The 26035-nt window shown below is 41.4% G+C and overlaps 1 protein-coding gene across 6 annotated transcripts in view; it reads left to right on the forward strand.

Annotated features, from left to right (window-relative positions):
• OSBPL3 (oxysterol binding protein like 3) overlaps window positions 1-26035 on the forward strand; it is a 191801-nt gene that overhangs the window by 150931 nt on the left and 14835 nt on the right. For all 6 annotated transcript variants that reach the window (XM_067042457.1, XM_067042460.1, XM_067042459.1 and 3 more), the window contains 5 exons: window positions 811-1061; window positions 4496-4633; window positions 20230-20293; window positions 23717-23795; window positions 25218-25362. In XM_067042457.1, coding sequence (XP_066898558.1) covers window positions 811-1061; window positions 4496-4633; window positions 20230-20293; window positions 23717-23795; window positions 25218-25362 — 677 coding nt within the window. The remainder of the gene's footprint in view (window positions 1-810; window positions 1062-4495; window positions 4634-20229; window positions 20294-23716; window positions 23796-25217; window positions 25363-26035) is intronic.

Here is a 26035-nt window from a genome sequence, read left to right on the forward strand (position 1 = left end):
AGTAGCATGGAAAAATATTTATGTTAACTGATTAAGCAAAGCATTCAACTATACAAACATTGTCAGCTATATGGAGAAAACAGTAAGTGAAAATACTCCAAAATATAAATGGCTACTATTTCTGGGTAGTGGGATAATGGATGACTTTTGTTTCCTTTATAATTTTCCTGTAATAAACACAATTATTTTACCAGAATTGGAAACAATTTTTTTAAAAAGACTTTAAAAGTTTTTTATCAGAACTTGAAGTGATTTTAAAAAGAGTTTAGGGCTTCCCTGGTGGCGCAGTGGTTGAGAGTCCGCCTGCCGATGCAGGGGACACAGGTTCGTGCCCCGGTCCGGGAAGATCCCACATGTCGTGGAGCGGCTGGACCCGTGAGCCATGGCCACTGAGCCTGTGCGTCCAGAGCCTGTGCTCCGCAACGGGAGAGGCCACAACAGTGAGAGGCCCCCATACCGGAAAAAAAAAAAAAAAAGTTTAAAGACTTTAAAAGTAACCTGCTCTGGCCATAGCAATCCAGTTTCCAGTTTTATTCTAAGTGCTGCATATAAGCTATGAGGAACTAGCCTTTGATTAGGAATATGAAGACCTCCCCATGAATAAAGTCCATGAGTTTTAGTGCTTATAATTTTTGGTATTTCATTTAGCTGTTCAGAATTCTTTTTATTTTCTGACTTCAGCCATAATCTGGATAACTGAGATTAATAGTATCATGGCGTACTTGCTCAGTAAGGTGGATTTTTTTTCCTTTTTAATAGTAAAATAAAATGAAAATCCTTATAAGGCAACTAGGCTTATTTCCCTTTCAGGGCCTGTTCTCCAAAGTGGAGGGGAAGCCAAGTCCAAAAGAAGAACGTGCTTGCCGGCCCCGTGCCCCAAGTCCGGTAACGTCAGCTTATGGAACATCCTGAGAACTAACATCGGGAAGGACCTGTCTAAGGTGGCCATGCCGGTGGAACTCAATGAGCCCCTCAACACGCTGCAGAGGCTGTGTGAGGAGCTGGAGTACAGCGAGCTCCTGGACAAGGCTGCCCAGACGCCCAGTGCCCTGGAGAGGATGGTGAGCACCACAGGCGCTGTGGCCACTCACAGGGCCCAGCAGAGCCAAGACGGGCGCAGCCAGGGCTCCTGTCCCTCCGGTTCCCATCTGAATTGCCCGTCAGATAGGTTCATTTCCCAGCCACCTCCGCTTCCCCTCCGCCTGGCTGTTTTCAGTCACCTGATCAGGAATTGCCACTGGGCGTGGCTTCCCTGTGACAGCTGCGGCCTGGGGGTAGTTCTGCTCTGTGGTTTCGGGCTTCCTCTTTCTCCAGAACCTTCCATGGGATTGTTCTGATATTGTCTGGCTGGAAGACATGTCTTGAGGGCTGTCTGAGTATTTATTTTTACTACCCTGAGTGGATAGAACTTAATTTTTGGAGCTGGTTGTTTTGTTTTGTTTCATCCAGGGTAAATTTCCCTTGAGAATGTTTTTGTTTATTTTTGGAATTGTCCTATCAGCCCCTAAATTTTTAGAAAATGTCATTCACTCACAGGTTTCACATCAGAAAGATTCTTCTCCTCCCTGCACTTCTTTTTTTTTTAAATTAATTTTTATCAGAGTATAGTTGATCCCCCACACACACTTCTTATTTTATAGAATAAGTTTTTTAAAAAAACCTCATCCTAGAAAGATTAACCTTCTGTTCTCTGCTCAGTATCAATTCTAAGCAAGTGATGGGGCTTCTGAGGAAGGGGGTCTCCAAGTATTTCTCATCCTTCCCCTGTCTTGTGAGGATGGGGTTTAGGGGTACCTTAGTGGCAAGACTGTGGCCAAATCAGCCCTTTCTGTGACTGTGGCTATTTGTTCTTCAAAACTGAGTGTCTCTTCCTCTTTTTGCCTCCTGGTATGTTACCTGCTCAACAGAAAGGTCATTGTTTGTGTGGGATGCTGGGACATGAGTGTATTCCCGCTGCCAAATGCAGCATCTCTGCCCTAGGCATTTGTTGATTGGCTAAGTGGGACAGCACGCCTCCAGCCTCAGGGACCCAGCTATACAGCACGGTCTCACTGTTGGAGGACACCATTGTTTTCTAAATTGTACACATTCTGCAGTTTAAACCCTCATTAAAACTTCAATTTCTTCAGTAATTTGAGGATTAAGGGAAAATCTTAACTACCGGTTGAAAGATATGTGTCATCCCATACTGTCTCCTGGGACTTCTCCCATCAAAGAGATTTTCTTTCTTGATACTAATGATAATCAGAGTAGGAGATAAAAACAAGCTGTTTATTTTTTGTCTTTGTTACTCTTCCCCAGAGAATTTCTGTGAACAAAGGGAGGCAAATAGCTGCCAAGGCAAGTGTTAAAAGTTATCATTCATGGACAGTGCTTTTCTTTAAAGAAAATGATTGGCTCTGAACATGAAAGCATTCTTAAAAGGTGTTTCATTCTTGTATCAATTTAGAGACCCTTAGGATGTCAGCTGATTGAGTGGTGTCATTGACCTTGAGAAGTTTGAGGAAAGGCACCAGTACATTCGGAAGGGAAAGTTCAGGAAAGAATTGAGGACGAACCTAGCCCATGGATTGTGTTTACTGCTCTGAGTATGAAAGTCAGCTCTACCCCTGCAGAGATTCTCTCTCATATTGTCAGCCCACAAGGAGGATGCTTCGTTTTGCCTGCTCCCTCCCTCCTTTCTCCCCCTACATCATGAATGATACCAGGTTCTTTAATAACTGTGTTGTATGTTAAATTGTGAAGGTGATTCAGGGTTGATTCAGCATTCCATGTAGATGTGTGACCTTGCTGTTTATCAGGTAACAAACATCTGAGGAAGCAGAGAGAGGAACAGGTACCCAGGTTTCAAGAACAGACTGAATTGAGCACAGCAAATTGTTTTTTATAAGCTCTCCAGCTGCTCTAGAGTGTTCTGTACACTTTAGTGTGAGGTGGTAAGGTGGGACCAGTTTTCAAAAGGCTGTTGAAAGTTACGTGACTGGTGAACATTTATGAAAGGCATACAGCTTTTTTTTTTCCAATATAAGAAACTTCATGAAATGAGCTGAGAAGAGGAAATATTGAGATTATTATTCTGTATTAGAAAGGAAAATTCGCTGTTGCTACTTAGGTTTAATTTTTTGCCCCTTGCCCCTCAAAAGACCAAAAAGGATACAGACACACCTCAGAGATACTGCAAATTTGGTTCCAGACCACTGTGATAAAGCAAATATTACAATAAAGTGGGTCACATGAACTTTTTGGTTTCCCAGTGCATATAAAAGTTATGTTTACACTATACTATAGTCTATTAATTGTACAATAGCATTATATCTAAAAAAAACAAGGTATACACCTTAACTTAAAAAATACTTTATTGCTAAAAAATGCTAACCATCAATGCACCAGAGCCTTCATTGAGTGGTGGTAGTAACATCACTGATCACAGATCACCATAACAAGTATAATAATAATGAAAAAGTTTGAAATAATGTGAGAAATATCAAAATGGGACACTGAGACATGAAGTGAGCAAATGCTGTTGGAAAAATGGTGCCAATAGACTTACTTGATGCAAGGTTGCCAAAAACCTTCAATTTATAAAAAATGCAGTTTCTACAAAGCACAGTGAAGTAAAGCACAATAAAACGAGGTGTGCCTGTACTGTGGCTCTTTGGTGCCCTGAAAGGGGAACTGTGGAAAATGCTGAGACCCTCACAGCCAGGGACATTAAAGGATTTTGCTCATTTCGTGTTCACCTATAGTTTTCCTTCCTTTTCCTTTTTGAGTTTTCATTTTTCCTCCCAGAAAAGCAGAACTTCTTAAAAGGCACTGTGCTCTGTCCCAGGCTTAGGAAATGACTCCCACCAAAGATTTTCCTTGGTCAAAATGAGGGGGTTTTTTGGTTTCTACAGTATCAAATTGTGAATGATTAAACTTTGGATGCTTATTCCTGAACTTTTTTTTATATTGGAGTGGAGTTGATTAACAGTGTTGTGTTAGTTTCAGGTGTACAGCAAAGTGATTCCAGTTATACATATAATACATGTATCAATTCTTTTTTAAGCTATTTTCCCATTCAGGTTATTACAGAGTATTGAGCAGAGCTCCCTGTGGCTTATTCCTGAATTTTGAGGGAAGTTTAGCTTTTTTAATACTCTTCGTCCCTCTCCTCCTCAAAAGCCTTAGCACAACCTCAGGATTCTCAGATACTGGCTGGTTTAGAGGGACTGACTCACCATCTTGAAACCCTCTGCCCACTTGCAGGCATCAGACCAAATGGACAATCTGAAAAGGTCTGGTCCACTTGTGCCTGGGCCAAAATGAACACTATTTAAACCTACAACTTGAAACCAAAGTCGGTTTGGGTGTCTTTAAACCAGGGACAAATCTTTGGTTTTTCCAGATAAACTGTAAAGAGAGAAAGAGAGGTTTTATTTTGTTCATGTCTTTGTTCATAAAAATAAATTTCTTGGTGATGGAGAAGTAACCAGGTTCTCTCCGCTCTCGCTAGGTGTACGTGGCAGCCTTTGCCGTGTCCGCATACGCATCTAGCTACTTCCGCGCTGGGAGCAAGCCGTTTAATCCAGTTCTTGGAGAAACATATGAGTGTATTCGTGAGGACAAGGGCTTCCAGTTTTTTTCAGAACAGGTGGGTATACACCCTTTTTGTTTGTTGGGAGAAGTTGCTTATGCCTCCCATTAAATGTGCTTTTGAAATATTTATATTCCACCTTTCACTGACTTCAAAGCAACTTAGGTAATTACAGTGCCTTTACACATAAGGAGAGGGATCAGTTTCCTTCTACTGAAACCTCGCTGCCACCCATGGGCATAAATGCACTAGCCAGGCTGAGGCTCGTTTGGCCATACGCATCGTCAGAACCCTTCCTGTTGAAAGTCGTAGTGGAGAGGGACTTTTTTTTTTTTAATTTAATTTTATTTATTTTTTTCTACAGCAGGTTATTAGTCATCAATTTTATACATATCAATCCCAATCACCCGCCCAATTCAGCACACCACCATCCCCACCCCCCGCCACTTTCCCCGCTTGGTGTCCATACATTTGTTGTGTACATCTGTCTCTCAATTTCTGCCCTGCAAACTGGTTCATCTGTACCATTTTTCTAGGTTCCACATATATGTGCTAATATTTGATATTTGCTTTTCTCTTTCTAACTTACTTCACTCTGTATGACAGTCTCTAGATCCATCCACGTCTCTACATATGACCCAATTTCGTTCCTTTTTTATGGCTGAGTAATATTCCGTTGTATATATGTACCACATCTTCTTTATCCATTCGCCTGTCAGTGGGCATTTACGTTGCTTCCATGACCTGGCTATTGTAAATAGTTCTGCAATGAACATTGGGGTGCATGTGTCTTTTTGAATTATGGTTTTCTCAGGGTATATGCCCAGTAGTGGGATTGCTGGGTCATATGGTAGTTCTATTTTCAGTTTTTTAAGGAACCTCCATACTGTTCTCCATAGTGGCTGTATCAATTTACATTCCCACCAACAGTGCAAGAGGGTTCCCTTTTCTCCACACCCTCTCCAGCATTTATTGTTTGTAGATTTTTTGATGATGGCCATTGTAACTGGTGTGAGGTGATACCTCATTGTAGTTTTGATTTGCATTTCTCTAATGATTAATGATGTTGAGCATTCTTTCATGTGTATGTTGGCAGTCTGTATATCTTCTTTGGAGAAATGTCTATTTAGGTCTTCTGCCCATTTTTGGATTGGATTGTTTTTCTTTTTGATATTGAGCCATATGAGCTGCTTGTAAATTTTGGAGATTAATCCTTTGTCAGTTGCTTCATTCACAAGTATTTTCTCCCATTCTGAGGGTTGTCTTTTCGTCTTGTTTATGGTTTCCTTTTCTGTGCAAAAGCTTTGAAGTTTCATTAGGTCCCATTTGTTGATTTTTGTTTTTATTTCCATTACTCTAGGAGGTGGATCAAAAAAGATCTTGCTGTGATTTATGTCAAAGAGTGTTCTTCCTAAGTTTTCCTCTAAGAGTTTTATAGTGTCCGGTCTTACATTTAGGTCTCTAATCCATTTTGAGTTTATTTTTGTGTATGGTGTTAGGGAGTGTTCTAATTTCATTCTTTTACATGTAGCTGTCCAGTATTCCCATCACCACGTATTGAAAAGACTATCTTTTCTCTATTGTATATCCTTGCCTCCTTTGTCATAGATTAGTTGACCATAGGTGCGTGGGTTTATCTCTGGGCTTTCTATCTTGTTCCATTGATCTATATTTCTGTTTTTGTGCCAGTAGCATATTGTCTCGATTACTGTAGCTTTGTAGTATAGTCTGAAGTCAGGGAGTCTGATTCCTCCATCTCTGTTTTTCTTTCTCAAGACTGCTTTGGCTATTCGGAGTCTTTTATGTCTCCATACAAATTTTAAGATTTTTTGTTCTAGTTCTGTAAAAACTGCCATTGGTAATTTGATAGGGATTGCATTGAATCTGTAGATTGCTTTGGGTAATATAGTCATTTTCATAATATTGATTCTTCCAGTCCAAGAACATGGTGTATCTCTCCATCTGTTGGTATCATCTTTAATTTCTTTCAGCAGTGTCTTATAGTTTTCTGCATACTGGTCTTTTGTCTCCCTAGGTAGGTTTATTCCTAGGTATTTTATTCTTTTTGTTGCAGTGGTAAATGGGAGTGTTTGCTTAATTTCTCTTTTGATTTTTCATCATTAGTGTATAGAAATGCAAGAGATTTCTGTGCATTCATTTTGTTTCCTGCAACTTTACCACATTCGTTGATTAGCTCTAGTAGTTTTCTGGTGGCATCTTAGGATTGTCTATGTATAGTATATCATGTCATCTGCAAACAGTGACAATTTTACTTCTTCTTTTCCAATTTCTATTCCTTTTATTTCTTTTTCTTCTCTGATTGCCGTGGCTATCAAAACTATGTTGAATAATAGTGGCGAGACGGGACATACTTGTCTTGTTCCTGATCTTAGAGGAAATGCTTTCAGTTTTTCACCATTGAGAATGATGTTTGCTGTGGGTTTGTCATATATGGCCTTTATTATGTTGAGGTAGGTTCCCTCTATGCCCACTTTCTGGAGAGTTTTTATCATAAATGGGTGTTAAATTTTGTCAAAAGCTTTTTCTGCATCTATTGAGATGATCATATGGTTTTTCTTCTTCAATTTGTTAATATGGTGTATCACATTGATTTGTGTATATTGTAGAATCCTTGCATCCCTGGGATAAATCCCCCTTGATCATAGTGTATGATCCTTTTAATGTGTTGTTGGATTCTGTTTGCTAGTATTTTCCTGAGGATTTTTACATCTATATTCATCAGTGATATTGGTCTGTAATTTTCTTTTTTTGTAGTATCTTTGTCTGGTTTTGGTATCAGGGTGATGGTGGCCTCATAGAATGAGTTTGGGAGTGTTCCTTCCTATGCAAATATTTGGAGGAGTTTGAGAAGGATGAGTGTTAGCTCTTCTCTGAATGTCTGATAGAATTCACCTGTGAAGCCATCTAGTCCTGGACTTTTGTTTGTTCGAAGAGTTTTAATCACAGTTTCAATTTCATTACGTGTGATTGGTCTGTTCATATTTTCTATTTCTCCCTGGTTCAGTCTTGGAAGGTTATACCTTTCTAAGAATTTGTCCATTTCTTCCAGGTTGTCCATTTCATTGGCATACAGTTGCTTGTAGTAGTCTTTTAGGATGCTTTGTATTTCTGCAGTGTCTGTTGTAACTTCTCCTTTTTCATTTCTAATGTTATTGATTTGAGTCCTCTCCCTCTTTTTCTTGATGAGTCTGGCTAATGGTTTATCAATTTTGTTTATCTTCTCAAAGAAGCAGCTTTTAGTTTTATTGATCTTTGCTGTTGTTTTCTTTGTTTCTATTTCATTTATTTCTGCTCTGATCTTTATGATTTCTTTCCTTCTGCTAACTTTGGGTTTTGTTTGTTCTTCTTTCTCTAGTTCTTTTAGGTGTAAGGTTAGATTGTTTATTTGAGATTTTTCTTGTTTCCTGAGGTAGGCTTGTGTAGCTATAAACTTCCCTCTTAGAACTGCTTTTGCTGCATCCCATAGGTTTTGGATTGTCGTGTTTTCATTGTCATTTGTCTCTAGGTATTTTTGATTTCCTCTTTGATTTCTTCAGTGATCTCTTGGTTATTTAGTAACGTATTGTTTAGCCTCCATGTGTTTGTGTTTTGTACATTTTTTCCCCTGTAATTGATTTTTAATCTTATAGTGTTGTCAGAAAAGAAGCTTGATGTGATTTCAATTTTCTTAAATTTACTGAGGCTTGATGTGTGACCCAAGATGTGATCTATCCTGGAGAATGTTCCATGCGCACTTGAGAAGAAAGTGTAATCTGCTGTTTTTGGATGGAATGTCCTATAAATATCAATTAAATCTATCTGGTCTGTTGTGTCATTTAAAGCTTGTATTTCCTTATTAATTTTCTGTTTGGTTGATCTGTCAATTGGTGTAAGTGAGGTGTTAAAGTCCCCCACTATTATTGTGTTACTGTCGATTTCCTCTTATAGCGGTTAGGAGTTGCCTTATGTATTGAAGTGCTCCTATGTTGGGTGCCTACATATTTATAATTTTTATATCTTCTTCTTGGATTGATCCCTTGATCATTATGTAGTGTCCTTCCTTGTCTCTTGTAACATTCTTTATTTTAAAGTCTATTTTGTCTGACATGAGTACTGCTACTCCAGCTTTCTTTTGATTTCCATTTGCATGGAATATCTTTTTCTGTCCCCTCACTTTCAGTCTGTATGTGTCCCTAGGTCTGAAGTGGGTCTCTTATAGGCAGCATATACATGAGTCTGTTTTTTGTATCCATTCAGCAAGCCTGTGTCTTTTGGTTGGAGCATTTAATCCACTCAAATTTAAGGTAATTATTAATATGTATGTTACTATGACCATTTTCTTAATTGTTTTTGTATCCACTCAAATTTAAGGTAATTATTAATATGTATGTTACTATGACCATTTTCTTAATTGTTTTTGTAGGTCCTTTTCTCCTCTTGTGTTTCGCACTTAGAGAATTTCCTCTAGCGTTTGTTGTACAGCTGGTTTGGTGGTGCTGAATTCTCTTAGCTTTTGATTATGTGTAAAGCTTTTGATTTCTCCATCAAATCTGAATGAGGTCCTTGCTGGGTAGAGTAATCTTGGTTGTAGGTTCTTCCCTTTCATCACTTTAAGTATATTATGCCACTCCCTTCTGGCTTGTACAGTTTCTGCTGAGAAATCAGCTGTTAACCTTATGGGAGTTCCCTTGTATGTTATTTGTCGTTTTTCTCTTGCTGCTTTCAATAATTTTTCTTTGCCTTTAATTTTTGCCAATTTGATTACCATGTGTCTCAGCGTGTTTCTCCTTGGATTTATCCTGTATGGGTCTCTTTGCCCTTCCTGGACTTGGGTGGCTATTTCCTTTCCCATGTTAGGGAATTTTTTGACTATAATCTCTTCAAATATTTTCTCTGGTCCTTTCTCTCTCTCTTCTCCTTCTGGGACCCCTATAATGCGAATGTTGTTGCATTTAATGTTGTCCCAGAGGTCTCTTAGGCTGTCTTCATTTCTTTTCATTCTTTTTTCTCTATTCTGTTCTGCAGCAGTGAATTCCACCATTCTGTCTTCTAGGTCACTTATTCGTTCTTCTGCCTCAGTTATTCTGCTATTGATTCCTTCTAGTGTATTTTTCGTTTCACTTATTGTATTGTTCATCTCTGTTTGTTTGTTCTTTAATTCTTCTAGGTCTTTGTTAAACATTTCTTGCATCTTCTCCATCTGGCCTCCATTCTTTTTCCGAGGTCCTGGATCAGCTTCACTATCATTATTCTGAATTCTTTTTCTGGGAGATTACCTATCTCCACTTCATTTAGTTGTTTTCCTGTGGTTTTATGTTGTTCCTTCATCTGGTACATAGCCCTCTGCCTTTTCATCTTGTCTATCTTTCTGTGAATGTGGTTTTTGTTCCACAGGCTGCAGGATTGTAGTTCTTCTTGCTTCTGCTGTCTGCCCTCTGGTGGATGAGGCTATCTAAGAGGCTTGTGCAAGTTTCCTCATGGGAGGGACTGGTAGTGGGTAGAGCTGGCTGTTGCTCTGGTGGGCAGAGCTTAGTAAACCTTTAATCAGCTTGACTGCTGATGGGTGGGGCTGGGTTCCCTCCCTGTTGGTTGTTTGGCCTGAGGCGACCCTATACTGGAGCCTACCTGACCTGTTTGGTGAGGCTAATGGTGGACTCTGGGAGGGCTCATGCCAAGGCGTACTTCCCAGTACTTCTGTTGCCAGTGTTCTTGTCCTCACGGTGGGACAGAGCCACCCCTCACCTCTGCAAGAGACCCTCCTACACTAGCAGGTAGGTCTGGTTCAGTCTCCTGTGGGGTCACTGGTCCTTTCCCTGGGTCCCGATGCACACACTACTTTGTGTGATCCCTTCAAGAGTGGAGTCTCTATTTCCCCCAGTCCTGTCGAAGTCCTGCAATCAAATCCCACTAGGCTTCAAAGTCTGATTCTCTAGGAATTCCTCCTCCCATTGCCCGATCCCCAGGTTGGGAAGCCTGACATGGGGCTCAGAACCTTCACTCCAGTGGGTGGACTTCTGTGGTATAAGTGTGTGGAGAGGGACTTTTAAACATGAAGCATTTGCCCAACTGCAACTTAGAGATTTGAAGTGTGCACCATAGCTTGCTGAATCATCCTTTTAGAGCAGGAGCACCCCCATCAGAAGGGGAAGCACCAAATAAACACATTATTCTTGATTTTGATTTAAGAGGAATCATTCATTCGTGTATTTATTCATTCCATCCATAAATGTTTCTCGAGACTATACCGCCTGCCTGTCACTGTTCCAGGTGCTGGGATACTGCAGTAGGTGGGAACTGGGGGCAGACAAAAACGCCTGTCCCTCATCCAGTGGATGGGCATATCTTACGCTTACGCAGCCTGAGTTCCCTGAGGAAGTTCCACAAGACCCTTCCCACCTGAGTTAACAGAGAATAATGTTCAAGAACAGTATCTCTGGAGTCAGCCAGCCTAGATTCAAATCTCAGCTCTCCCTCTCACTAGCACTTAGAGCACTTATACTTGAAGTATAAAGTGTTATATGAAGGTTTGTTGTCATTATTGACGTATGACAGCATGGTTTGCCATAGTGGAATGTTGGGGACATCGAAAACCTCTGTCAGTAAGGAATTGTTTAGCTAAAATAGAGTGCATCCTGCCTGAAAATGAAGACCATTTCTCTCCCATCTGGTTAAGGCAGCACCTGAATGTGTCTACCTTCTGTATATCCCTAAATGTCAGCCTGGGAACATGAAACATCATTGGTATATTTCTCCCCTCTCAATTCTTAGGAAACTGAGGAAAAAGAGATGGGTTGCTAAAACATTATTTTCCTTCTGTTACCTTGCTGCCTTCTTTATCAGTGGACTGGTATTATGGGAGTAGGAAAGGGAAGGTGGTATGGCTGAGAGACTTATGAAGATGGTGGTTGTCTTAACTGTGAATTATGAGCAGCGTCCTCTGAAACTCAAAGGAAAATGACTATACAATAATCCCAAAGCACATTTTCAATCGCTTTCCAGCTAGCAGCTAAAATGAGAAATTAAACACTGATATTGGGGTGGTAGGGGGCTAAATAAGTAGTTAAAGGGTAAGATAATCTGATTCAAATTCAACTGGGTTATTTAAATACTAAATCTAAAATGGAATGTGAATAAATGAAAATATAATTTGGTTACCATGGTATTACATGCACTCATGTGAAAAAACAAAGGCCAAAAATAGCTCCAAACTACAGCAGACAATCAGGACAGGATGCATAGGTAGAAGAAAAGAGTAGTAATGTGAGCTTGTATAAAGCTGAGCTTCAATCCCACAAGCCCTTGATGGGGCAGGGCTGATTCAGGATCTGCACGTGGTTCCACTGTGGAGGCAGGGAGAGAGAAAGCAGAGCTCCTGGACGCGTGTGCACAGAGACAGAAAAAGCGTTACGTAACTTAGTCTTCAGTTCCATGAAATGGATCCCAAGGAAATAAGCAAGAAAGAGACCTGGTTGTTGTTAGTAGCATAGGGCATGCTGGGTGTAACATGGACCTGCTTTAAAATCCTAACCCCGCCACTTTGTGTGTGGCCTTGTATGAGCTACTTAAACTTTCTGAAACTCAGTTGTTTCTTTATCTGTAAAATAGGAATGATCATGCTTAGCTCATAGGTTGCAGGAAGGCTAAGTGAAATAACACATTGATATATAAAGCACATTCAGTACCTGGTTATTGCTCTTATATTTAGAGGCAACTTTTAAAACGCTTTTTAATACACAATGTTAAGAACACTTAGAGGAGTGTTGAAATAAGATGTGCTATATCTACTCTACTGATGCCAGTGGTTTGAAGGTGGCATAATGTCACTGGTGAGTCTGTGACACAAAGCCAGCCATGAGACACCCAGGAATCCTCACAGCTGGCTTCACCATGGGGATACCACCAGTCCTGATCATGAGGGAGCCACTTCATCTGTCTTGAATTTAGCCTTATGGGCTAGATAGTTGATTCTTTAAATATACCTGAGAATGGATGAGCCTCTCAGGGACAGAATCACACTAGCTAAGGTTATAAGAGACATATGTAAACCAGAATGCTACTATATACCTTTAGCATGAAAAATAGACCTGCCATGGGGACCAGATGGCTTTGGTCAGCCTGACCAGTGATGCTTTCCCCATAGACTACTTAGGAAGACAGAATTGTAGTCATCAGGTAAGTGTACGGTGAGAAGGAGAGGTGGCTGTTTAATTCACTGTGGCAGGCTGTCCACAGCCGCAGAAGTGAAAAGGGTTTTGACCAGGGCTCGCCTTTCCCGGCCAGCAGGAGAAACATCAATTCAGCCTCCCCCACTCCCTTTCTCGCCCTTGCTGGTTAGGCTGACCTGGCGACCCGTTGTGCATGAAGGCTTTCTAATCTAACACATCTAAAGAGAGTGCCAGAGCATTTATTCTGTTTCATGCTGGTACCTGCCAGTCTGGCTCCTCCTGCTTCTGACCCAGGAGATGTTCTCTTATGGAGACAGCATGCCTCTACCCTTGTCCATTAGGTGTAGGTGATGGACTTCCGCTTTCAGAGTTTGGGGCTTCTTTGCTTTCTTCTATCTCTCTACAATAAGTAGAGCTTGCTGAATGAATAATATAATAAACTGAACCGGACCCCAAATTAAGATTTTGGGGTGGAATTTTATTCTAAGGAGGACATTGATGGAAATCATATCTCCAAGTGAAAGAAAGGACCTGGAAAGAAACAAAGATAACTCAGCTTTTCTACTGAGTTTTCTAGACAGCAGAGTCAGGTGATTGGGAAAGTGATGTCTATCCCTTTACTCCAAGCCCTGAGGTTTTGTGGCTTGTGGTTTTGGTGAGTATGGGGATGTTTGGAGTCGTCGGTGATTAAGGAAGTTGAAGTAAGTACTACTGCGCAGAGTTCAGCTATGTGGAAGCTTGCCCCCTTTACCTTGTATCTCATGTAGAAGACCCAGAAATGCAGGAGCAAAATGACTCATGCAGTCAGAAACGAGAGAAAGCATTTGCTGTTCAAGTTTTCCTCCTAACAGTTAACTAGTATTAAGCTTGCAGGGTGCTTTATGCTTTTCAAACTTGTGTAGGACCTTATTTGATCTTCACAATACCTCTGTGTGGCAAGTGGGGTGAGTATCAGTTACAGGTGAGGAAACCGACGCCTAGGCCCATCAGCACCTTCCAGTGTCCCTCAGCTGCACCCTCTGTTTCTATTCCAGCATCCTCTCTCCCTCACCTTTTTTTGGTGTCTCTCGTGTGGGTTTAGTGCTCAGAGCTGCCGGAGTCATCAGCTGCTGATGTGAAAACAGCCTTTTGTACACCGTTCAGACTATGGGGTTTTGCCTCTCATTGTCACGTAAACCTTTCATCCTCCAAACTCACGTAGGACTTTGTTCTCAACTCCCATTGTGGGCTGGGCAGTGGCCTTTGTGAACAAGGAATATTCAGGAATCAATCATAAACATTCCCATCATATGTGCTAACCTCTGACTGTTCCACCTTCTCGGGGGAGGAGTTTCCTTTTTTCCCAAGGGAATCCAGAAGGAAAGGACTTCCTTTCCCTTGTCAGGGACCGAGGATCCTGCCGGCAGTTTCTTCTTCCTTGGTTCTCGGGCAGTCCTTCATCAGGGACTGGACGGGTCAGAAAATTCATTTCAGTTTGCTTTGCTTCTTTGTTTTGTACCTTTGGGAACAAAAGTACAGAAGTTGGTGTCTATAAAGGATAAGCAGTTAGGCTATTGTCTAAAAGTGGCTTTTCCTAATTACCTGGAACTTCAGTTGTCAGGTCACTGTTCAAAGCCATTTTCACCATTTATCCACCCAGCCACTACTGTTGAGTTTCTCACAGAAAAGCTGAGCAGAGCTATTGAGTTACCAAAATGTAAGAGATTCAATTGAAGTCTTTTTTCTTTTGCTTCATGGGTTCAGCCCTTCTTCCTTTTCTGTTACTCATCAGAACTCTGAATAAACATTCTTGGCTGGATTTAAAAATACCATACTTATCACCACCACTACCCCCACCACCCCCCTGCCGTGCACACCCACATCACCCATCTGAATAGTTCTTTTATCTACTAGTAGGCAGGGTTATTTACTTCTGATTGAAGTGGCAGCTTGTTTAAAGACATCAGGGGAAATTCAAGCTGTGCAAATAAAATAAGCAATAAAAATCCACTGTAAGGTGACTAAACCAGTGCTTCTGCATTTCTAGGTCAAGTCATTACTTAATGTAGTTTCTGTTTTTTTTTTTTTTTTTTTTTTTAAAGAAACCATGTATTTATCAAATAAGTGCTTAACTCTGAACTTAGGGGAAGAGAAAATAATTGGCAACTGTACTTTCCCCCAAATCAGGTCAGTATCCTTGGCATCCTCCTTAATAGCTTTCTCTTATAATCCACATCCTCTTCATCAGCAAATCCTAGGATCTTCCTTCCAAAACCAGCCATTTTCACTGCCAACCAAGCCCAAGCCTTCGGCATCAATGACTGGGCTTGTTGCGATAGACTCATCAACTGGTCTCTTGTTTCCATAGCCAATTCTGCACTCAGCAGCCAGAGTGAATGCTCTAACGATTTCCCCAGTCACTTGGAATCAAATCCCAAGTCCTGGCTATGGCCCACAAAGCCCTGCAACATGCCACCCCCAGATATCACGCCTCCTCCCACTTTGACTCATTCAGCTTGCTGACCTTCTTGCTTCTCCTAAAACATATCGGGCATTTGTCAGCCCTGGGTAGTGGCTGTGTTCTCTGACCTGGACATACTTCCCCCAGCTATCTGTGTGGTTAACTGCCTTATTTCTCTTAGCCTTAGAGGTTTCCATCATAGAGTCCTGCCCCTACCACCCTGTCTGATATGATACTTCCACTTACCATCTCCCATCCTCCATCCTCATCCTTGCTTTATTCTCCTTTACTACTGACACATTATGTGCTTATTTGTTTAATAGTCTGTCTCACCCATTTCTGCACTAAAATGTAAACTCCAGGAGGGTAAAGATTTTTGTTTCTTTTGTTTCTCATTGTATCCACAGTGACTAAGACAGTGCCTGACACATCACAGGCAATCAGCAAATGTTTGATGAATGCCTTGGTCCCCTCCATGGGTGATTTTTGACCTGCCACTTGTTCTCTTTTCCACAAGCAGTGCTTCATGGTTAGAGACGCGCCCAGAAGTAGGAGGACTCTATAGTTATGTCTCTGGACAGCTGCAGAATTGATGTATTTAAGGGTTTATTTTTCTAAATCTGAAGAAGAAAAACCTACAAAGTACACACATATTGAAATGCACTCTTGACCCATATTCTCCTCTCCTTACCACCCACCTCAAATAAAGTGCATTCTCAAAGCATAAATCACCAATGATTAGGTCAGGGTGAAGAAAGACCTCAAGTATACAAATAAATTACAAGAATTCTTAACTACCATGGGAACTCACTGACTTTGGGATTGTAGAAAAAAAGATACATATAAATATTTGCACAGGGGGCTTCCCTGGTGGCGCAGAGGTTGAGAGTCTGCCTGCCGATGCAGGGGACGCGGGTTCGTGCCCCGGTCCGGGAAGATCCCACATGCCGCGGCGCGGCTGGGCCCGTGAGCCAACGGCCGCTGAGCCTGCGCGTCCGGAGCCTGTGCGCCGCAATGGGAGAGGCCGCAACAGTGAGAGGCCTGTGTACCGCAAAAAATAAAACAAAACAAAACAATGTATATTTGCACAATAAAAACCATGTAAATTAATTTCCTAAATGTTTAAGAACCCTTACCAGTCAGAAATTGCTCTTATTTGATTGGAATGGAGAGGAAGTGATGGAGAGAGATACTAAAAAGCTAGTCTAAAGTGGCTTTAGCTAGCCGGCTAACAGTGTCTACTGCGGGGCTGAATCAGTTCAGACTCAAAATCTAGTGCCTTTCTATGCCTGGGTTACAATGTAATGAGAAGAGAAACTCAACCAAATCCCATACTAGCAAACACGGGTTCGATTGTGCACATTATTCTCTATTCCAGTAGATTTTAGAGAGATTACCATCAACAAAGATTAAATGATTAACTGAATTACCCCTTTCCATGGGTATTAAAATTAATCAAAGACTTAACAGAATCTTCTCCAGTTGACTGTCATCCACTACCGCCTCTGATGCTAGGATTCAAAGAAAACAGATGTTAGAATGATAGCATTTTTTTTTCCGGTACGCGGGCCTCTCACTGTTGTGGCCTCTCCCGTTGCGGAGCACAGGCTCCGGATACGCAGGCTCAGTGGCCATGGCTCACGGGCCCAGCCGCTCCGCAGCATGTGGGATCTTCCCGGACCGGGTCAGGAACCCGCGTCCCCCTCATCGGCAGGTGGACTCTCAACCACTGCGCCACCAGGGAAGCCCAGAATGATAGCAGTTTGAAGCCAGAGGGATTCTCAAACCTCATTTTACAAAGAAAGAAATGAGAGAGAGGTTGGAAAGGTCAGACTCAGAAGATTCCTTCTCCAAGTATCCATGAGATGGGAACTTAATGGTATGCTGAGGCTCTGGGGAGGGACCAGAGCCCAACTTTTGAGAGCAGCCATTGAGGAGCAGCTGAGGCATCGCAGGAAACAGCATTGGATTTGAAGTCAGAGGACCTGGGTTTAAAACACTACCCTCATCACTGATTAACTGTGTAACACTGGGCAGGCTCTTCACTGGAAAAAACCTGTTTCCTAATTTATAAAATAAGAGTAGTGAAGGCACAAGGTGACCGTGAGAGCTAAGTGGAAATACCACTCATGACAAAAAGTTAAAATTTAATCTCTGCTTACTCCATACCAGCATAGGATCCTGGCACTTTCCATGTGTTATCTTTTTGGGTTTGCAAAGTCAGTGGTACTAGCCCTATTTTGCAGATGAGGTAATTGGGGCCCAGAGGGTTTTCAAACACACTCAGGGTCATACAGCCAGTAGATGATATTGCACAGTAGGTTCTAGATCTGTGGGACTCCAGAAGCTCTCCCTCATTCTCTGACACTCATGCAGCACATGGCAGAGGCTTCAGAAATGTTTCATGAATAAATAACCTGTTGTAAGGAAATCAAAGGAAAATAAGGCATCAATTTAATTTCCCTGGAAAGCTTTGTAAACTTCTGAAAAGCCATGTGCACCAAATAAATCACTCCCAAAGGCCTTTTTTTTTTTTTTTTTTTTTTTTTTGCGGTACGTGGGCCTCTCACTGTTGGCGGCCTCTCCCGTTGCAGAGCACAGGCTCCGGACGCGCAGGCTCAGCGGCCATGGCTCACGGGCCCAGCCACTCCGCGGCATGTGGGATCTTCCCGGACTGGGGCACGAACCCCTGTCCCCTGCATCGGCAGGAGGACTCTCAACCACTGCGCCACCAGGGAAGACCCCAAAGGCCTTTTTAAGCCAGAAAGAAATAAGCCAAATCACTGATATTTCAATGTTGAGATTAATGCATTCAGAAAACATCCCTTGGACCCCATCTAAAGGCACTTTGCTAAGCATTGATTCATTAATCTGACACAATCATTTTAAAAGGTCAAATTAGCATTTTATGGGACATATGTATACTTTATGGTATGATAGGTTTTCTAATTCATATGGACAGTATATTCTTGTATTATGGGATTTTAAATTATTACAGAAGAGTTTATAGTTTTTATATATTGTATTTTGCTTTGATGTTTATATTTAGCCAGACTTATAAAATGCCAAATTCTTGTTAAAGGCTGTGATCTTTACGTTTTTTACTACATAATTTCTGTGAGAATGAATATGATCTACTTTATAATAATCCGCTTTAAAATATGGCTACATTATGGGACAGGGGAACATTCCATAGCTTCTCTCCCCTCCACTGGGGGGTGGATAGGGCAGGTGGAGTGAAGAAGTGAGGGGTTGGTATTGTCTTGCCCTAGTTTAGTTTTATATGATCCTGAGGTTTAAAAGTTAACTCCACTGTTTTTGTTGAGAGCTAGTGGGAAAAGAAGGGAAAACGGGTGTAGCAGTTTGTGATATAAAGTATCTTCAGGGGGTTGGACTGAAAAAGAAGATGAAGGAAAGCAGAGAGTTGCATTTTAGGAGTGAGGTTCTTAAGTCAGTGTTTGAGCTGAAAAGCCCATAGGCACAGGGAGAGGGGCTCACATTCTCAAGAGGCCTCTGAGAATTAAGACCATCAAGGGACAGTAAATGTGCACCTCCCACCTCACATTGGATTTGGGATTTATGTTCATCAAGACCTGAAAGATGCCTGCCCTGTTGACATCTTTGTCCCTACTTTTCTCCGAGCCAAGCTGGTACCGTCGCACTCCCATCAGTTGAACGTGTGTGTGGCGTGACTCACAATTATCCTGTCCCTGCCGTTCTCCACCTGGAGGAGGGCCACAGAAGTGGTTCTTAAACTGTGTTCCGTGTTCACTGCAGTCCAGGGTCCAGAGCAAGGCGAGTGGTTGTGGATTGGTCAACCCCACTTCCTGCCACACCTGTTCACCTCAAGTCAGGCTCTGAGTGTATTGAGTTTTTGATAAGATACGTATGAAAACAGGGTGTGGCTGGCTTAAGGATTTTTTTTTTTTTTGAAACCTTTTTGAAAACCATCTGTAAACCAAAAATGCTGGGTTTTACCTCTACTTCTTCCCTATCAGTGTGTTTGGGAAACGTTACTGTTACTTAGTCTTTCTAGTTTCAGTCTCCTCATATATAATATGATGGCTTTGGCCCAAAGGCCCTAAATGTAAGATACCTTTGCTAAGAACCAGCTAAGTCAGAGAAATTTCTGTAAACACCGCTAGCAGCATTACTCTGGTTTTACTGATACCGAATTATGATAACAGCACATATACTGCTCTCGTGCCTTGCATGTTACTGAGATAATGAGGAAATTAACTGAGGAGTCATTTTCCCTTTAACTTCTTCATTAGTGAATAAAACAGAAGTGATGACCTCGGTGATAAAAGGCAGGGAAATGAGCTACAGTCTCTGTTACACGGGACTCTCTTTTCTAGAATGTAATTGCATATTTACTGAAGATATTTTTGTGAGCAAAGAATGGACAAAAATTTTTTCTTAGCAGTTGACTAACATTTCTTCCATAATTGTTTAGCTCTTTTTTAAATAAAAACATTCTCTTTTTAAAAAAACTTATCTTGGATTCATCTCCTCGTCAGTGATTTAAAAAGTGGCTGGACTATGTGATGCAGAGTTTTCAAAAGAGTAAAATCTGCTGAGCCAAAGAGCATTTGTGTGTTGCTTAGGAATATTTACGTAACATTTAAAAGGTTCTACTATTTGACATCTTAATTAAAACATTTGTGGGTACTTTCAAAACAGCATTGATTTTGCCCTGGTAGCTAATGTCAGATTAGATGATTTATAAGTCGGCAGCGCTTGCATCTCTGCTTTTGTTTTCATGTCTTTCAAAACCCATCTCTACCCTCATCACTCACCACTTGGCTGCTTTTTCCCCAAGCTTCTGGAGGCTTCCATTCACAGGCTTTTTCCTGACAAATTTGAGCAAGACAGAGCTGACTATGTCAGGAGCACCCTCTTGAGGACAGACTTACTGAAGGGAAACTAAACAAGTTTCCATTCAGTTAGACGCTGCAATTGTATTACATCTCAGTGCAAGGGAGAAAGAATGGATTTCATGAAACACAAAAATTAATTTTTTGTTTTTTCGCCTTTGTTTCCATCAGGTCAGTCACCATCCACCTATTTCTGCATGTCACGCTGAGTCTGGAAATTTTGTTTTCTGGCAAGGTAATGTGCTAATATATTTGACTTCTATCATTTTGTGTAATGGTATAATTTATTTTATTCAGGAACTACTGTAAATGCTTGTTAAGATCAAATGTGGGGCTTCCCTGGTGGCGCAGTGGTTGAGAGTCCGCCTGCTGAGGCAGGGGACACGGGTTCGTGCCCCGGTCCGGGAAGATCCCACATGCCGCGGAGCGGCTGGGCCCGTGAGCCATGGCTGCTTAGCCTGCGCGTTCGGAGCCTGTGCCCCGCAATGGGGGAGGCCACAGCAGTGAGAGGCCCACATACCGCAAAAAAAAAAAAAAAAAAAAAAAGATCAAATGTGGGCCCTGGACTTGGGCCTTATTGGAAGAAACTGTACCACTTGATGTTCTTGCCTCTCACCTCTGAACAATAACTGCCATTTGTCGATTTCATAATTCAAGATTCTGGGGGATAAGTTAGTTGTTCTCTTCTTTAAACATCCTCAATCTTTGTCTGGGCCACCACCATTGTTTATTGCTATAATTTTTCCTTTATCGCATTCCACGGCCATTTGAAATGCCTCATGTATTTCAAGACATTAAATATTTACAGTTATTTATCAGCTTCTAGACAGCAGAGGGTTCTTTTGCTTTTGAAAGCTTTAAATTTATTTCTGAAATTTTACGTTGCTGACTTTTTTTCAGTTTGGGGTTGTTCCTGTATTCAGTTTATTATATTTTGAATTTGGGAAGGGATGGCTTGCTCTGAAGAATAAATAAGGCTGCAGATATTTCCTAAATGGATTAATTAATTTTGTTAAATTATTTATTCCAAAGTCAGAAGGTGCTATAGAAAGAAAATTTGAGCATCCCAGGTTTTTGAACAATGAGCACATGTCAGTTTTTTAAAAGATTTTTCTCTGCTAACTGGTTAACAGCTGATTTGCCACGCTGCCTTTTTTTAATGCATCTATAAAATTTAAAAGATAAGAGTATTTTGTGAAAAAATTTCCTTCCCCCATTCCAGTTCGTAGCCATCCAGTTTCTCTCTCTGGACGCAATATTACCAATTTAGGTTACAGGTACCATGGTTTCCTTTCTGAGTCTTTGCTACTAAAGTTTAAAATTGAAGCTTGACTGGGAGACTTCTCTTTCACTGAAACCCTCTGGAAATAATTCCCATAAGATCTCTAACCTCCTAATTGCTGTGTTATTGACCTTGTTAGCACTTTATTATTATTTTTTTAAGTTAGGTATTAGGTAATGGGAGGGGTCTTCTTCAAGTACTTCCTGTGTGCTCCTTACATCAATCAGAGTTTTCTCCTCCACTCCCTTTGCTGCTTCTTCATCAGCTTCTTCCTGGGCAATCCCATGTCTCCATAAGCCCACGACTGCCAAATCTTGCTTTTTTTTAATCCACTTTGACATTTATCTGCCTTTTAATTAGGTTGTTTAGATCACTTATATTTATTGTGATTATCAACATAGTTGGATTTAAACCTGGCCTCTTGTTATTTGTTTTCTGTTTGTTGCATCTGTTCTTTGTTCCCCTTTTCTTCTTCTTCTTTTTTTTTTTTTTTTTTTTTTTTTTTTTCGGTATGCAGGCCTCTCACTGTTGTGGCCTCTCCTGTTGTGAAGCACAGGCTCCGGACGCGCAGGCCCAGCGGCCATGGCTCATGGGCCCAGCCGCTCCACGGCATGTGGGATCCTCCTGGACTGGGATACGAACCTACATCCCCTGCATCGTCAGGCGGACTCTCAACCACTGCGCCACCACGGAAGCCCACCTTTTCTTCTTTTTTTATGTTCTTTTGGATTAATTATTTTCTGTGATTCCATTGTATATCCTTTGTGGCCTTATTAGCTGTACTTCTTTGTTCCATTTTTTAGTTGTTACTTTAGGATTCATATTATATATCTTTAACATATCACAGTCTCTTTTCAAGTGATAATTATGCTGCTTAACATATAGCAAAAGAAGCTTACAAAAGTGTACTTCTATTTCCTCTTCCCCAACTTTGCTATTGTGGACAAACATTTTACTTACATATGTTATAAACCCTGTCATACATTGTTACTAATTTGCTTTAAACAACCAGTTATCTTTCTGGGGGTAACAGCTTATTGAGATATAATTTATATGCTATACAACTCACCTAATTAAAAGGTACAAGTCAGTGGTTTTTCATATATTCGCAGAGCTGTACCATCATCACTACAATAAATTTTAGAACATTTTCATCACTCCAAAAAAAAAACCTCTTTTCCCACCTTTTAATGGCTCCCCCCACCACCACCCCCGTCGCCTTCCAATTTCTGTCAAGCTCTTCCATCCTTAGGCAACCACTGATCTTCTTTCTGTCCCTATAGATTTGCCTAGTCCGGACATGTCATATAAATAGAATCATGTAATATGTGCCCAGGAGCTTCCTGGTCCCAGCCCACCTCTCTCCTGGACCACAGCCATGACCCCCTACTGTCCTCCCTGCATTCACCTTTGCTCCCCTATGGTCTGTGTATTGTCACCCAGCAGCCGGAGGGATCGTCTGCCTCTGCCCTTCTTTTTCTATCCTCTGTCTGCCTGATGGCACTACCATTCATGCAAGTTGGAAGAATCTGAGATCATCCACAAATTCTCCCAGTCTTTCACAATCTGCATCTAATTTGTCACCCAGTTCTATCTCTGCTTCTTTAATGGTCCCGGGATCATTCCCTTCTACTCCATACCTACCACCACTGTCCTGGCTCACTTCATCCTCATTTATCCCTTGAGCATACAGGTCACCTGCTTCTCATCTCTCCTGCTCCTGTTCCATTCTCCATACTGCTGCCAATTATCTTGGCAAAGTCTGTATCTAATCACATCAATTCTCTGTCTAAACAAAACCTTATTTCCCCCAGTGCGCCCAAATCAGACTTCTTAGCCAAGCTTGTAGAGCCTGCTGTTTTTTGCACTCAAGCTGTTTTTCTGCTCTTCTCTCTCTGGGTCTGAGACCCAGAGGACAGAACCACACCCTGTTCTCTCGTGCCTTCTCATGTCTTCTGCCTTAAACTGCTTTTTCTCTGCCTAGTGAACTGTTTATTCTTCGAGCCCAGTTTAAGCGGCCCCTTTAGACAAGCCTCTGCTGATGCCTTCCCCAAGAATGTTGGGCTTTCCTTCTCTGGTTCCATTTCACCTTACAACATACCCAGTTATGGCCCATGCCTCTCTGGGGGGGGGCCTTACTTGTTTTCACTTCTGTATGCCTTTCCCACTGTGAGTTCTTCCAAGGGAGGGACTTTATAATTTTAGTTTCTCTGATTCTGTTCCAGGTACTCAGTTGCTACTTATATTGAATAATAATGAATTTTATTATGAGGAGATTGTCCTATATTGTGATTGATCATTTATCCAGCCTAAGAACTCTTTGATCTACCTAGCTCTCCTGCTAAATATGTAATATTTGGTATTATTTCATTTCAGACATGAGATGGAAGAACAAATTCTGGGGCAAATCCATGGAAATTGTTCCCATTGGCACAACCCATGTGACTCTGCCAGCGTAAGTGCTCCTTCCATGGTTAGGAACTTTATAGAATTTAGGGCCAAGGTTTAGGAACAGGATACCCATTGTCCCCCATGGTGCGGAGCGTGTTTTTTTCTGTTAATGTGTTTGACAGTAGCTTCAAATGGTCTTCGTTTTGACAGTCTCACATTTTTGTTCTCTCAATGCTTCCTGGACACCAAAGTTCCCGAGTAGGGGCTTTAAAAGATACATTTCTACTTTCTGACACATTTAAGAATGATAGTATTTCTTTAGCACTGTGTCCTGCCTCACTGTCAAAAAAAATTTTTAAAGAAAGCTATGGCCTTGATCTTCAGGGATTATTGATACTTATTTGTAAAGCAAAATGGTCATCATTATGGCCTCTGGAACTGGGCTACTGGGACTCGTGTGCTCACACCACTACTTACTAGTTGCAAATCCTTGGGCAGGTTACTTAACCTTTCTGATCACCAGTTCCCTCATCTATGAAATAGGGATAATACACCGTCTACTTCATAAGACTGTTGCGAGGGTTAAGCAGATATGGAAAGCACTTAAAATAGTAATTGGCACATATTATGTGTCATTTAAGTGTTTGGTCTTGTTACCATTATCCTCATAATTATTATTTAACTCCATAAGTCATATCTGAATACCTTCACATTGTAAAAGATTTAAGATATATGTATCGTAAGATTCATACGTAAAATACATATGTGTGTGTGTATGTATACAGACACACCTCAGAGGTGTTGCGGGTTTGGTTCTAGACCACTGCAATAAAACAAATATGACAATATAGTGAGCCACATGAATTCTTTGGTTTCCCATTGCTTGTGAAAGTTATGTTTTATATACTTCATAGACATGAAGGGAGCAAATGCGGTTGGAAAAATGCTGCCAATAGACTTGCTCTACACAGGGTTGCCACAGACCTTCAACTTGTAAAAAACTCAGTAAAGTGAGATCTGCCTGTATACATATGTGCCTAAATATACACACCTACACGCGGATATACATAAGTATCTATGTGCATGTGTGTGCCTGTATGCACACATTCGTGTGTGTGCACATATACGTATGTGTATAGAGAGCACACACTGTGGGAAACCCCTCTACCCTCCCCTGCCACTCTCCTTTCATAGTTTGCTGACTTTCGACACATCTCCTCTGGCAAAGGACAGAGTGGGTTGTTCCAGGAGACCCCCAGCTTCTAGTGGAACCTCTGGCAGCCTCCAGGGTCTGACCGTCACCCACCTCCCAGCCTCCTGAGAGGGTGAAAGCTCTTAGACTGCCCAGCACAGCTTAATCGATGTTGGTTCCGTTAATGAAGGAATGAGTAATTCATTACAGGACTCGTTTTTTAAATAGCAGTGCTTGTTTGCATTTGCTGCTGGCTGCTCTGGTAGTTGTTACTTTCACTCTTTCTCCCTTTAGTTTTGGAGATCATTTTGAGTGGAACAAAGTGACCTCTTGCATCCATAACATCTTAAGTGGGCAGAGGTGGATCGAGCACTATGGAGAGATTGTTATCAAGAACGTGAATGATGATTCCTGCCACTGCAAAGTGAACTTTATAAAGGTAACCCCGGGTGGCCTGTGAGCTCTGGCCCTGGACAGGCCTCGGCAGAGCTGGGCCTCAGGGCACAGGGTGTCTTGGGAAATTTTTCACCTTCACTTTTGTGCCAGTAGACAAGCAATGCCAGGTGCTCCCTGGTCCCAGCCCTACCTCTCTCACCTGGACCAGGGCCATGGCCCCTCCTGGTCTCCTTCCTTCCACCTTTACTCCCCTATGATCTGTCTTCAGTGTGGCAGCCAGAGGGACCCTGTTGAAACATGTCATCGTGTTACAGTACGGATGAGCCTTGAACACATTATGCTAAGTGAAATAAGCCAGACACAAAAGGACAGATATGATTCCATTTATATAAGGTACTTGGAGCAGAGCCAAATCCATAAAGACAAAGTAGAATGGTGGTTGCCAAGGGCTGGGGACTGGAGAGAATGGGGAGCCATTACTTAATGGGTACAGAGTTTCAGTTTGGGAAGATGAAAAGTTCTATAGATATATAAGGCAATGGTTACACAACATTGTGAATGTACTTAAAGCCACTCCATTATACACTTAGAAATGGTTAAAACAGTAAATATTATGTTATATATGTTTTACCATAATTTTTAAAAATGCAAGTCACGCCATATTTGACCAAAATCCTCTGACAACTTCCATCTTTCTCAGAGCAAAAGCCTGCATC

This window comes from Kogia breviceps, chromosome 9, assembly GCF_026419965.1.
Source record: "Kogia breviceps isolate mKogBre1 chromosome 9, mKogBre1 haplotype 1, whole genome shotgun sequence".
NCBI classification, from domain to species: domain Eukaryota; kingdom Metazoa; phylum Chordata; class Mammalia; order Artiodactyla; family Physeteridae; genus Kogia; species Kogia breviceps.